Source organism: Pholis gunnellus (assembly GCF_910591455.1).
Source record: "Pholis gunnellus genome assembly, chromosome: 23".
NCBI lineage: Eukaryota > Metazoa > Chordata > Actinopteri > Perciformes > Pholidae > Pholis > Pholis gunnellus.
In genome coordinates, this window is record NC_136550.1 from 2,696,249 (window position 1) to 2,711,328 (window position 15,080).

Sequence of the window (15,080 nt, forward strand, 5' to 3'; positions counted from 1 at the left end):
GGTCGGCTGTACGGCGGGTTCTTGCCCAACTGTTGCCTGGTTGTTAAAGAAACGGCGACTCGCAGAAGAGAAAGAGACCATCTTTAGCTGTCAACGGGGTCTGAATGGGTGAAAAGAGGACCGTGTGTGTGCTCAGTCAATATTAACCCTGACACACACACACACACACACACTCTCTCATTCAGCAGGGTCTCCTCGTCTCGACATATTGCGAGTGTAACTTTTAGCTAAAGATATTTTAAAGCAGGGAGACGTAGAAAGAAGTCATCTCCACGAAAAACCTCCCTCATGTATCTTAATGATGACGCTGTGATGCTCGAGTGGTTCTCTATTAAAGCACCTCCACGCATGTTGAAAGCAACGATGTTGTGCGTGACAGATATGAAATAGAACAACATCTAAAAAGGAGGAGGGTGGAATTCAAAATGAGCGAGTCAGAAAAGCCCCGGTGCAGGGATTCTTTCATGCAGATGTAGATGGAAGGGGCGGAGAGGTGAAGCTTCATTTTCTTATTCATGAGGTTTCACGGCCTTTTGGCTTGTCGTGCCGAAGCTCAGTGTGTGTGTGTGTGTGTGTGTGTGTGTGAGCCCTACAAGCAAGCCACCTGAGGCCGACACACACATATTGTCCTCGGCACCAAAACAAGAGCATGCCTGGGAGTGTGTGAGGTGCACACACACGCACACATGAGCGTACAGGGTGTTCATGCAGGGGGAGGGGGGGGGTAAGCAGTACAGTATGCAACCCACCACCTACAATGTATGATCCTTTTGTTTTCTGCGACAGGCAGGGGGGGGGGGGGGGGGGGGAGAAGAGAAACGTCCATTTAACTTTGCAGCTTTACTTCATGAGTTCAACACCCACACAGTCAATCCCCATGCTGTTAGCCTCCAGCTTCACTCTGCCACCATGTTTTTAGTAATGCACGACTAAAGTTCAGAGGCTGAGAAAAGTTACAGTTAGATCTGCTGCTAAACACGTACAAAGTGACGTGGCAAAGTCACCGTAGTTTAATAAACTGTAAAACTAAGCAGGGCTGTAACTTGTGATTATTGTCATTATTGAGAAATGTGCCAGTTTCCTGAACTCAGTCTGTTGATACTCGGGACTGAACTTTGCTCTCTATCTGGCGCTAAAAATGGAGTCGTCAGAACGCTGAGTTGAAGCACAACGAAGACTGTGTTAGATGTGGATCTCCTGGTTGGTTTAGGTGAACATGCGTTTACCCATAATACCCTGTTCTGTATGTAGGTACATGCATCTTTGGAGAAGCATGATTCCAGTTTTAAAAAGTCTGTATCCGCTCAAAAAAAAATGTATTTAATTATCAAAAAACTCAAATTTCCCTCCGCAATGATAGAAACTAGCAGCAAACCTCACATTTAATAAGCATTGTGATCTGAATATCGTAGAATTTTGGACTGTTTGTTAAACAAAATATCTAAATGGCGTTACGTAGGGCTTTAGGAAGTTGTGAATAACATTTTTTAGCACTTCTGACATTTTACAGACTTGATAAATGATAATAATCGTTAGTTACAGCCTTATTGTTGATACGTTTTCTGTCCGAATAATCCAACTAATCGTTTCAACACTAAACCAGACAGCTCGTAGCTTTAACAGCCAACCCACAAAGTGTGTCGATGTTTCATGAAGAGAGTAACCGATAAACAAATTGTCATGTTGTGAGTGAAGTATTGCTTTGAGCTGAATTCTTAATGGCTGATTAAAATATACAATCTCTGCTGTGGCTATCTAGAGACTCTCTCAGCTCCTCCCGTAAAGCATTGGGAGGCTGAAAACAGAGCTTGAACTGATTCCTTTGAATTCACAATAAGATAAAAAAGGCAAATTTATCCTTGACGATTAAAAAGAGAAATGTAGTTTATTCCCTTGTAGCGATGCTGTGTTGTTTCTCAAGCCCTTTGTTGTTGCAATCATCATTATTTTTTTTTTGGAGATCCAAGGTCTGAGCTCATTGTTTGCAGCTGAAACCTGCGGGAGGCCTGCTGGTGGTGCAGTGGATAGGCAGGCCAACTTAACATACCTCAGCCTGTCGTTGGATCTATAATGAGTGTTTAGAAGTGAAAGACAAAGCAGGAAATCAATCAAACCAGAGGGGAGTTGCCTAGACTGAGATCGGGTCCGACGAGATGGTTATTTGAAATTAAAAGAAATGAGTGCGTGATTGTTAAGAGGGGGAACACACGTATATATATGTGGGGTTGAAATAAGGTCCAGAGGGAGCGAGGAAAACCACACGTAGAAGGAAAAGCCAGAAGAAAAACAAGGCGAGAAAAAGGAGTGAGAATGAGAAATAGAGAGTGAAGAGGAAGTGGAAGGTGAGATGTATACTGACCTGTGAGAGATCTGGGATGTCACCCTGATCTATTCCAACTTGCTGTCGTCAAAAACAAACAAATAAAAAAAAAATAAAAAAGGGAAAAAGGGTAGGTGGGATAAAATGGAGAAGAAGAGCAGGGTCCATTTGTAAATAAATAAAATAGAAGATGAGAAAAAAAACAAAAAACAGGGGAATCATTACTTCATGCAGTGGCAGTGTCAACATAAACGACAACAGAAATAAACAAGGAAAAGTTTGTCGACATCTGGATTGGCCGAGGAGCCGACCAATCCTCACAGTGAATGACGATGGTGAGTGGACGGGGATAAATATGTCTGACCAATGAGGGAAGGCGGGCGATGGCGACTGATGATTCATGATGTGACAACACTGAACATATTCATTTAAAAATATCATAAAAATCGCTACGCAAAGATAGTCTCCAAAACAACTCAAGACAGGAAACATTGGTGCGACTCGTCGGGACACATAAAGAACATTGAGTCCTTTACAAACCTTTATCAGCAGAATGATATTCACAATTCTTTACAAGGTTCTCGATACGACATTCAGAGCAATAATATAGCAGAAAGCAACTATTCGCTATGTAACGTTATTGTGCAGTAATGTCTACCTGAGCAGAGAATGAAGTCTCTCTCCCTCTGTGTGTGTGTTGTAGTCCGAGCCGCTCTGCACCGCCCTAATACAGCCGGTAAAGCTGCTAACGTCTATTAGCGCTGCTACCTGCTAGCCGCCGACTCAGCCCTCTCCATGTGGAGGCAGTAGATATGCTCCCAATTACGTATTGAGTGCCATTCTAGACATCAAGTTCCTGCTTTTAAGCTTTGTTTTCTGGATTTTCCATAATAATAATAATAATAATAATAACGGCATCTTTTTAATTATACAAAAGTAGCAACCCAAGATTGAATTCTATTGCCTCCACACGGCTCTCAACATGGCGGCGACGTTAGCAGCTGTAACCGTTTTAGTTTATTTGTTTACCCGCAGTAGGAGCGCAGTACAGAGCGGCGGCCATTAGCGAGACTAACGTGCACGGTCTCGTGTAGAAAAGCAATCTACAGCCACCGTTTCTGGTACATTGTGACGCTAACGTGACAGATTTCTTTGACCATTTGTCCGTATGTTTTTCTTATTTTTTCCTATTTCTTCAATTTGATCTTTGAGTCATATCCATCTCCACATGATCTGTTTTGATTTTGTATCTCTGGAGGATGAAACATGTTCTACACATCTAAATTCAAACGAATAATGGACAATTATTTCAAGGATCAAATTATTAGACAACGACCATGAAGAGCCCAATCTATCAAAACCAATATTTCATGTTCGTTTTACTCTTCTCTGTTAAACTCCATTGTGCTAGCATCTTGTGGGCAGGACAGTGGGCGGTAAACAAGCTAAAGGCCGTGTGCAGCAGCCTGTTTACATGCATCATTGTGCAAAATCTGAGAAAGTTGTCAACTTGTGGACATAATATATACGTCTTATCACAATGAGCGTCCAAACACATACTCTAAATGCTCTTAGGGGTGACAGCCTCGCCTGGGTAATCATTTAGATTGATGTAATACTTTAGGAAAACAGATTCCAGATCAGGGTTAAGCTTCAGAAAAATGTTCGAAATGTGTAGTGTACAAAAGGAGCAAATCATACGTTTCGTCGCTGAATGAATGCATTTTCTTTTTTAAACTAAGCGCTGTTGTTTTGTCTGTAAAAGAACACGTACATTATTTTCCAGAGCGCTCCTTAAAAATCTAATTATATAAGACAAAGGGGGTTTGATTGGGACCATTTACATTAATGCAGAGAATGTGAACCACCAATGTATGTGACAGTAGCTGATTCTCACTGTTTCAAGTCGGCTGAAACAAAGGAGGGGAGGGAAGAAAGAGGGCACGAGAGGAGAGAGAGAGCGAGAGAAAGAGGGATGATCTGTGGGCACTGGGCGAGGGAGAGCCGCACGAGTATCCATCTTTGTCAGGAGGAGAGGGGCAAGAGAGCGAGAGAACAGAGGATTAGATGGAGGAGTGTGGGGAGCAGAGCTAACGGAGCGCCAAACCACATCCTCCATCTTATGGTTATTTTGGGTGTATACAGACATATATATATATACAGTACGTACACATACATGTATGTGTGTAAGTGTCTGCACAGCAAATGTGGGGCAGTGAGGGCAAGTCGGGTACTGCTGTCTGCACACGGTACAGTAGCGGTGTGAGTACGGGGTCTTTGTGTTGGAAATACGGCGAATCAAAGAGGTGTTTGAGGACGTGTGTGAATATACGTGTTTAGGGGATTTGGTCGGGGTGAGAAACAGACGAGAAATTATCAGGAAAAAGGGTAAAAAAGGTCGTTTAAACAGGAGATGCTCGGGGGTCAAATTTGAGAAAATTGACGCTAGAAAAAAAACGAACTCCTGATGTGTGTTTGCACATGTATTTTTGAGTGTGTGTGTGTGTGTGTGTGTGAATATACCTCGGCCACTTTGAGGAACTCCGACAGCTTCGTCATCCTGCAAAGGAATTTCTTGTAGATGTCCAGAGCATCTTTGCACTGGTTCTTCTTCATGTCAAAGTATTTCTCTACAGAGACAGAAAAGAGAAATAACCATTTAAAAAAGGAGATGGAAAGGAAGGAAGGAAGGAAGGAAGGAAGGAAGGAAGGAAGGAAGGAAGGAAGGAGGCAGGAATCAGTACATGATTGTTTGGTGACATACGGAAGCAGCTACATGACAGCATGTCGAAACCTACTCTGCTGCTAGGAAACCACATCGTGCGTGCGTGCGTGCGTGCGTGTGTGGCTGTCGGGTTTGTGTTGACATATCTACCAGGCGTGATTGTCTGTTTGTACACGCAAAACTAAGTGTAGCTATACTTACACCTCATCATTTCTGACACATGTGAGCGTGTCGGCTGTGTGCATCCTAGCAGAGTGTGTGTGTGTGTGTGTGTGTGTGTCTATCAGAGCTAAACAATAAAATGTTTTTTATATTTTATATAACCATTGTAATGTCAACTTGCACAACAAACACATCGTGAAAGACTGCAATAGTTAGTTGGAGGAGAGTATTAGTAGAAATTCATTCATTGGTGCCTTTTGTGTTTAGTTCAATAAAAAAAAATGTGGGAAATCATTTCCCATTTCTTTTTAGCTGAAAGCTGCAGAAAGGCAGAGCGGAGTATTTAATATCTGTTATTTATTGCAGGTAAAAGCATTATGACGAGTGTGTGTGTGTGTGTGTGCGTGTGCGTGTGCGTGTTACCCAATAGGTTGATGACCCCTTCATTGTAAGCAGCAAACAGCCTTATGGAGTCTTTGAAGAGCAGCATGAAGGCTGAGTTGATCACTCCGTTGGTGAGCTCATTAGGGTTAGCCTGAGAGAGAGGGGGAGAGAGAGAGGTAGAGAGATAGACGGAGAGAGAGAGAGACAGAGAGAGGGAGAGAGAGAGAGAGAGAGAGAGAGAGCAGGTCAAGAGACGTCTCTATCACATCTTTCTAAAGCTTTTCAGAAAATAAAAACATCTTTCAGACATCTTTTTTCCGAAAAGAACACACACACACCTGTCAATTTACTTTAGGTGGGAAAACGATCCATCTGTATCTGCTCTTTGAAGCTCGCTGGCACAAACTACAATGCACCCACCAATTTCTACAAATCTCTACCCAATCCCCTTCTCCCCTCTGTGTACGCACACACACGCACACACACACTTAAAATAAAATGTGCCGCCATGATATGCTTCTTATACTCCATCAATAAAGAGAGGTTTCAAACTTTGCAAACTGTTTCAATTTACATTTTGATTGGAAAGTGAATCGACCACAACTTTGACAAGCGCGCATAAAGACACACGTATGCAAAACACACACACACACACACACACACACACACACACACACACACACACACACACACACAGTACCTGGAAATCCAGGAGAGCATCCAGCTGGTTCTGAATGATGGGCAGCGTCTTGATCAGCTTCTCTGTGTTCATGGTACGCATCACGCCGTCGATCCTGGCAGAGCACAAAACAAACACACACAATAGTAGCGGGCACCTTGTTGAGGGGAATTATTCTGCACGTTTGTGATGCAAATTGGGATGTACGCATTAAAAAGGATGAAATGATGAGGAAAAACGGGACGAAAAGAAGGTTTTCTCAGTAATGCAAAGCAACGGCTACTCGCGGGGAAAGTCTTGACTGAAACACATTTTGCAAACGGATAATGAGAGTCTGCTCAGCGGGTTTTCGGCGGGACAAAGGATTCATTCCACGCCCGTTGGACTTTCTGATATTGAAATGATCTCCCTAACGCAACCTCCAGAAACAGTGCACCCACTGTCATATTTACATATATTTACAGAGGCGTCCAGCAAGGCTGCGTTGTCATTAGTCGATGCATTCAAATGTTACAATGGCTGAGCGGTTAAACAGCAGACCTGAAGTCTGGGGACCCCCGTCCTGTAGGCAAAGGGTCCCCACTCTCTCACAAAAGCATCAAAGCAAATAAGCTACCACTTCTACCTTTTTATTCAACTGCTTAATTGAAATAAAAATACAAGAAAGCCACACAAAGAGTGAAGTATTCAAGTATTACTGGGCAGATACAATTCTCAGCTTCAGTCTATTATTAAGACATTAACATGGTTTAGACTCTGTTTAGGATAGAGAGTGTATACTGCCATCAAAATAAGGGATTTCACAAAGAAAGAAAGAAAACTTTCAGTTTCTGTCTTTTGCCATTCGCTAACTTAAGTGCCGAAAGAGTGTGTGTGTGTGTGTGTGTGTGTGTGTGTGTGTGTGTGTGTGTGTGTGTGTGTGTGTGTGTGTGTGTGTGTGTGTGTGTGTGTGTGTGTGTGTGTCCTCCCCTACCCCCTCTTCATCTTGGTGAAATCCACAGCCACCAGTCTGTAGGACATGGCCTTCTCGTTCAGATAACGACTGTATCGTCTGATGAAGGTCGACATGTCGTAACCTGGAAGGGAACGAGGAGAGGAGGGAAGGAGGAGAGGAGAGAAGGAGGGACACATACAGAGAGCGTTATGTGAGAAAACCATCCGTCCTATAAATTGTCTATTTGTTGTGTGATGTATTTGAGGCACATCCTGCCCTTCTGCTTCCAACACGCTAATTCCAACACGGATAGAGCTCGTAGTGTGTGTGTGTGTGTGTGTGTGTGTGTGTGTGTGTGTGTGTGTGTGTGTGTGTGTGTGTGTGTGTGTGTGTGTGTGTGTGTGTGTGTGTGTGATTTACCTTGCAGGGCTCCCTTATCCAGGAAGTTGTTCAGGTTGAACAGGGTGTTTCTGGAGGCCAGGTACTGGATCAAACGCTGAGATAAGAAGACAAAAGGGAACGCTCGGTCAAATCAAGGTTAGACGTTAAACTTATATCAGATAAAGTCCCAGTGACACAATAAGTCTTATAGTTAAATACTTTATATATTATGAGACAAAGCCTTCGTTTGGATAATGGAATCATTGAAGTTACAAGTAGGTTTCCAGCCGTATGGTTGCTGGTTTGAGGCCATCTTCTCTCTTATTCACAATGTATTGAGATAATTAAGAGCGACCGATTGAGTGAAACACATTCCCGCTCCCTGACAGATGGTAATAGCTTGTGCTCATTAGCCAGCGGCTAATGAAGAAGAATATGATATGATTCATCACCGACACCAACGGCTCAATTAAAACGCAGCGCACGGCCTCGACTCAAACACTTCACCTCTCGAGAGAAGTTAAGAAACGTGATGATTAAATAATAAATGTAGGTTCTGAGAAGGTCTTTTCTTGCCGTGCGTCTCGTTTGCCTTCCTGCGGAGAGGTCAGAGGTCGGCTAACGAACGGCACACTGAAAGAACTCAGACACCAGCGGGGAGGAGGATGTAACCGACGTCTTCCTCACCTCAGGCTGGGCCGTCTATGTTTCTCCTGCTGCATCAGAAGAGAGCTTTTCTCACGCCCACGTCGCTGGCAAAGAGGCTCATCTATACTTCCCCAAAACTGTCTTGTTCTTGCTGCTCTAGCAGAGATGGGCACCGGAATTTGAGTCAGCATTTCTCAAATTCCATTTCATGAACGGAGAAGACAAAAAACGGACATAGGAGACCTGTCAATCACTGTGTAGCCCCGCCCTAAAGCACACCCTGCTTTATGGTCTGTTTGACTCTAAATGGACCATCATTTACTAAATGAACATCATGCTGTTTTGAAGAAGACTTGAAACTAGAGATTGAGACCATAAACTCATGTTTACAATGTTTACTGAGGTAATAAATCAAGAGAGAAGTAGAGTCATTTTCTCATAGACTTCTATACAACCAGAGGAGTCGCCCCCTGGTGGACACTAGAGAGAATGCAGCTTTTAGGCTCTTCAGCTTTGGCTTCACTCTTCAGACCCGGAGGTTGCCGCCTTATTAACAGCTACATCCTTTGAATTGTAGGACTTCAAAGACCTTGGGTGAAGTAGAATAACTGTGTTGTATACACAATGTGGAACGAAAGAACTCAAACTACATTCAGCTGCACAAGCACCTGGAAAACACATCTGCACAGGAGTCAGACGGTGCCAACTTCTTCTGACAGATGGTATTTACAAAGTCGTGAGGCAGGTTATGAAACCGGTTAGGTTGCATTATAATCCAATGATGCTACACTGATTACACTTACTGTGTTCAAATAACTGAATTGTAACTGTTTATTTATTACAATTCTGCTCATTAGCAATTCAGATTTTATAGCCGTTTCATATAATAGAGATGTAAGAAGCGTAGCATTTTACTTCATCTTCTTGATGATTTCTATGTTTATCTGCAGGTGCAAAGAATGCAACAAAAGACTTTTCAACTGAAAAAATAGAAGTAAAACTTGAGGTTTCCTATGAGGTAGTCAGAATTGCTGACGAATTACCGAATAGGAAATGAAAGCCAAACCGTTGGGTCTCTCTCTCTCTCTCTCTCTCTCTCTCTCTCTCTCTCTCTCTCTTCTCCTCTCTCTCTCTCTCTCTCTCTCTCTCTCTCTCTCTCTCTCTCTCTCTCTCTCTCTCTCTCTCTCTCTCTCTCTCTCTCTCTCTCTCTCTCTCTCTCTCTCTCTCTCTCTCTCTCTCTCTCTCTCTCTCTCTCTCTCTCTCGACTAGAATCAAACTTGCATTGTGTCCCTTGAGTTTAGTGCAGTGGAATAAATCTTGACCACCATCCACAGTTTTGGGAACTCAGGCCTCAGGCTTCCCAAAAGCATCTTAACGTCAAAGGCCGTCTCTGTCCAACTGACCTAAAATGATCTGAGATTTGCCAGTTTGCCAATTCCCGATCTGGCAGAGAACCAGCCTTCACTGGCTGCTTGAAGCATCTGAGTGTGTGTGTGTGTGTGTGTGTGTGTGTGTGTGTGTGTGTGTGTGTGTGTGTGTGTGTGTGTGTGTGTGTGTGTGTGTGTGTGTGTGCGTGCGTGCATTTGTGAGCACAAATATGCTTGCGGGTATGTGTGTTGGACTCAGCAGCACTGACACGTTTCCAAGGGCTCTGGGACTGTTTAAAAAGGCATAAAGGATTTGATTTGGTTCTCGTCCTTTATGTGTGTGTGTGTGTGTGTGTGTGTGTGTGTGCTCACGCTGTGGGAACCAAACTTGTGGGGACTCGGCTGTCTGTGGACAGAAATGTCCCTAAAAGGCAACCATTGATTTAACGGTTAAGACGTTCTACAATTTAGAGTTTCGTCTAAGTTACAGTTGCAGTAAAAACCAGATACGGTTGAGGTGCGGGATGAGAGGTGCATGCAGAAGTTGTGGTAAAGGTGAAAGTAAGGCTGCATTCACACCAAATCAGGCATTGCGGCAAAAATGGCCGGCCTCCCATGTATTTGAATGTTTAGGCCGTGGTGCTAAGAAACAACTTTTGAAGAAAGGCCACCCAACGTCCTGCTGCGATGGCAAATAACCGGCAACAAGACCGCAAGACGACCACAGGAAGCGGCTCATCAAGAAAGACCAAAGAACTATGGAGTGTAACGTCATATTTCACGTGTAGACACTCAAGTTTGGCCTTTTAGTGGTTTAAACGGTTTAAAAACACACGGTTGAAAGACTGACTATGCCCGGACTATGGGGGTTGGTTGGTATCCGCAGCACAAGGGCAGAAACCAACCGTCTGGAAGCACCGGAGACAAAGTGACGGGGGGGGGGGAATCTAGGTGTGTGTGACGACACACAGCGAGGCGACAGTTCGTTCTAAACATCAATGGCGGCTCCTGAAGAGGTTAGCGTAGATGTAGCATCAGTTACATCAAAACCGGAGAGTTTTTCTGCATCGAGAGAAAAGCAAACAACAGTATCAAAGGCTTTTCTCAATGGGAAAGATGTTCTCTCTTCTCCCAACTGGCTTCGGCAAGAGTTTGATTGACAGATGGTTCATCCAATCACCTGCAAAGTATCCGTTTTGAGAGTGCCTGCGCTTTCCCAAACAAACAGTTTCTAATGACAGCTTCTTAATTTTGAATCCATGATTATTTCAGCTTTTAACGTAAGTGAAATGCCCTCAGAACTAAATGTGTGTTCTTAGGATCTTAGACAAGATGCTGTCTTGATGCATCTCGACTACGAGTTCAAGTTTTAGGGTGAATAAAAAGCTTTACAGATTGAGAAATACGTGAAGAGTTTAGCAATAAACCCAGGTTAAGACAGAGAAACTCAGACGGAGATGGTCCCGGATAGAGAGGAGCTACCACGAGAAGCTCTTTCTCGTCTTGTGTGCCGACTGCTCTCTTCCTCATCAAAAGCCCATCTGACGTTGTCAATGCGTCTCTCCCTCAGACTCGGATACAAAAGGCGGAGGCTGAGAGAGAACCCACACAAAACGCATGGATATAGTTAAAAAGGAGAGAATCTATAAAGGGGCAGAAACACTCTGCACAGAGGGAGACTCAGGAAACCACTGAGCTCTAGATCATTCGGCGAAGACGCCGCTCTGAGAGGAGATTGAGATTTTTGAGAATAGGTGTAAGAATAGAGAGGAGAGTGTACAGAAATAGGGAGGAGGGGGAGACGGAGAAGTGGGTCGGCTTGTCAAATAATTCATGTTAGCATATCGGAGAACAACCTCATGTTTTATTGATGCATGTAGATCCTGGCTACTCCCTGCCTCTTTCATCCTCAACATAGCTATACATAGCTACTCCCTCTCTCCATCTCCACTCCTTCTTCCACGTCTTTCTCTCAAAAGTGCACAAGTTGGTAGTTTCCCTAGTAACCGAACACCATGGCCTCAGCGCTGACCTGAAGTGGTTTTCTTTTCTTTTTCTTTTTGCATTGTGTAGTCGTGTTTATGTAGAGGAGAAGCCAAGGCTGGAGCTCTGTAGACTGTTGCTGCATTCTGACAACAAATTGTGTCTGGATGAAGATCTAATTGAGTTCAGCTTGACGAAGAGGCAACGGCTTAAAATGAGCACTTAAATCCTGCCACGGTTATTACAATGTGACAGACTTTTTAGGCTTCTTTCTCAATCACACAGGCAATAGAACGTGGTCTCTCATGTCCATATACTTTTAGTCAGGGGCTATTCTTTTTAAGGTTGAACCTACCTAGGCCCTGTTCCAAAAAAACATTCGGGCATTGGTGGGCATGTCCTTTTAGGTACAGGTGAGATGATGAAATCAGGTGGCAACCTCTGGTCCTGAAGAATAAAGCCAATAAGGAAGTGTCTTAAAGCTGCATTCTCTCTAATGTCCACCAGGGGGCGACTCCTCTGGTTGTATAGAAGTCTATGAGAAAATGACTCTACTTCTCTCTTGATTTATTACCTCAGTAAACATTGTAAACATGAGTTTATGGTCTCAATCTCTAGTTTCAAGTCTTCTTCAATACAGCATGATGTTCATTTAGTAAATGATGGTCCATTTAGAGTCAAATACGGCCAAAATGCCAAACTTGAGGCTTCAAACCACAAACCAATGGGTGACATCCTGATGACTACGTCCACTTCTTATATAAAGTCTATAGATGGAATACAATCCAGGGAATACACTTTGAGTATACTCCTTGAGTTTCGAAGGCAACGTTTCTTATTTTTCCACCCAGAGGAAGTAATGAATGGTAACTCAAGGCTGCCACAGAAGTACGTAATCTACCCAGAAAGAGCTGTACTCACTGACTCCAGATCTTTTTCATCTCTCCTCCCTTTGGTATAAATATAAAAAATAAAAGAATTGCACAGACCAGCCTGGTTGGTAAACACCAGTGTGCTGTGTGCAGCTCACTGACGTCACATTACATGATATCTGGGAAGTTGAAACTGTTCCCGCTCTGCCCTCTTTGGACCTGCCAACGTGTACACACAGCCAGCAGGGAGGAGGCCACCTGGGTCTTCTGGGTAAAACACAAGAGCTCAAAGTGCACATCTATTAAAAGTATCCCAACTACGGTTTACAGGGAATACAGACGGGTAGTTTCCAAAAGGGGGGGGGGCGTTGAGTCCACATGGGAATTAGTTTTTTTGGCTGCGGTGCTCGACTTAACTTCACACATGCACAAACTTCCACAGAACTGACTGCAAAAACCACGAGCTCCACTGAAGGCTGATGACTCACGCAGGAAGAATGAGTCGTGATCGAGCCGTGTTGAATGAAAGCAGCTCTTATGCAAGCGGAGAAAGGACACAAGGAGACAGGCGTGCGGACCGATACAGACACATGTTCACACACACAAGCATAGGATTCTCTCCCGTCATCTATTTTCTTCCTCCTCCACCTCCTCCTCCTCCTCCTCTCTTACGCAATCAACCATTTAGCCTCTGAATCCAATCTAAGTGTGAAAGCCACAAAGAGAAGCTAGGTGGGTGACAGAGTGACGGGATTAAAGAGACGTCTATGTTTAAACGTTTTGTGTGTGTGTGTGTGGGAATCTATGCCTACAAGGTGACAAGGCTGATAGTGTGTGGGCTCCGGCACTCATGGGAGCAGTTGTGTCTTGCTGGTGGAGGAGGTCAATGAGGCAGCTAAAGGCAACATGAGTCATCATTTAAAAACACTAATGCACGCACTAATGCACGCACAAACACACAAACACACACACACACACTAAGTGGGTAGTTTTTTCTCCTGACTAGTACACTATTGAAAGGAACATGACATGCAAAGACTCAGGTAGTGGAGCATCATCTGTCCTTTTTTTATGGAGAGCAGGAGAAGCAGTCGCGCAGTGCATGCTGGGAATGTTGCGGCGAGTTTGGAGGGGGGGGGTGTTGCAATGCGTTCGCCGGCCTGTATTTGCATTACGTTGGAAAGATATCAACGTTACGCAAATGAGCACCGTCCATAGCTTAGCGCCTGGCTCACAACACTTGGAGCAAGCGGTCAAAATAGCCGGTCTAGTTCTAAAATGAAGCCAGATTCAGCGCTGCCGTTATGTAGGTTTATGAGCTAGGCCGCCATCTTGTTTCCCGTTTAAAAACAGTGGGACAGACAACCGGGGACCAATCGGGTGCATTCCTCGATGGGGTTTCGTCACCAGCGGGGAGCCAGTGGAGTGGAGCAGCGAGTCCACGAGCGTCCTCGCCGGGTCTGGCGGACATGTAGCATTGGGAGACTTCGCTTAATTGTCCGAGGAGTCACCTGATCCTCCCAGTTTGAGCGTCTATATTTATCCCTCAAGCTAATCATAAATCACATTCCTAAAGAATGAATGTCATCTTATGTACTCATGGGTGTGCCATACCTCACAAAGAGCCAGTAGCCGGTGGAACGTCTGGAACACACTTTAGAGTAGAAACTTTGAAGGAAGCTTTATTATTTTATTCATCGTTATTTATTCTAAATATTCATAAAAAAAGGAGTCATGTTTACAGTCTGGAAATGAATTACTTTCATTCTACTAAACCACTTTTGACTGGAGGTCAAATGCAGTAAAACCGCTAATTATAGTGTTTTAAAGTGCAATCGTATCGAGGGGTGGAAGCAGCAGAGCTAATTACGGCACTACTAATTAAACTTGGCACTTGAAGAGAGACTCGTGGAAGGAAGGAAGAAGTGTGCTACTGCTGAGCAAACAGTAGAAGGGAAGCCGTAAAAACAGTATTATCTCATAACGGCAAGAAGAAAATGGAAATTGTGGAGGTATTACTCAGTCTGTTGCCCTGCATGACCGGACGCTTGAAGGGGTGGAGAGAGAGGGCTTTTTCGCCATTTCATGGAACATTAGGAGCTGCAGTAAAGTTTGCCCTCCAAACACTCTGAGACTCTGTCTTCTCACACATGTACTGCAAGGAATGAGGAGGGAGGACTGACCACAGTTAGCGCCATCTCTCTGGATTTATTTAGCTCTATTTATAAAGCAGTCTATAAGCCACGCCCCCCCCCCTTAGTTACTGGTTGTAAACAAACGCAGGATTCAGCAGATTTCATCAGCTGTAATTAGTCCAACGTGTGTTCTAAGAGTTGCTGGAAAACGCTGTGACCGGCCGACTTGTTTTAAAACCACAATCTTGCCGGATGGATCCTAAAATATATCCTTGGTGGCTTCATTCATTACAGCTAACCGGCTCCTTGTAAAAGTCTGCATCATCCACAGTTCACGATACACAAACAGGCCGTTTGGAAAACGTACTAGAAGGGAAGAGAAAAGGCTTTTTAGATCGACGGTGAACTGATATATTTGGGTTCAAATTCCCCAAATGCAACGAGCAGCACGGAGCTGACATGTTAGCCTAAACTCTGATAGCATTCAAAC

General features: G+C 44.0%; 1 protein-coding gene across 4 annotated transcripts in view; it reads right to left on the reverse strand.

Moving 5' to 3' along the window:
- Positions 1-15,080, reverse strand: part of LOC306714854 (phosphatidylinositol-binding clathrin assembly protein) — a 60,836-nt gene that overhangs the window by 25,666 nt on the left and 20,090 nt on the right. For all 4 annotated transcript variants that reach the window (XM_079185013.1, XM_079185011.1, XM_079185012.1 and 1 more), the window contains exons 3-8: positions 7,625-7,700; positions 7,244-7,346; positions 6,292-6,385; positions 5,631-5,742; positions 4,844-4,950; positions 2,360-2,401 (exon numbers count right to left, since the gene is read on the reverse strand). In XM_079185013.1, the coding sequence (XP_079041139.1) occupies positions 2,360-2,401; positions 4,844-4,950; positions 5,631-5,742; positions 6,292-6,385; positions 7,244-7,346; positions 7,625-7,700 (534 nt within the window). The remainder of the gene's footprint in view (positions 1-2,359; positions 2,402-4,843; positions 4,951-5,630; positions 5,743-6,291; positions 6,386-7,243; positions 7,347-7,624; positions 7,701-15,080) is intronic.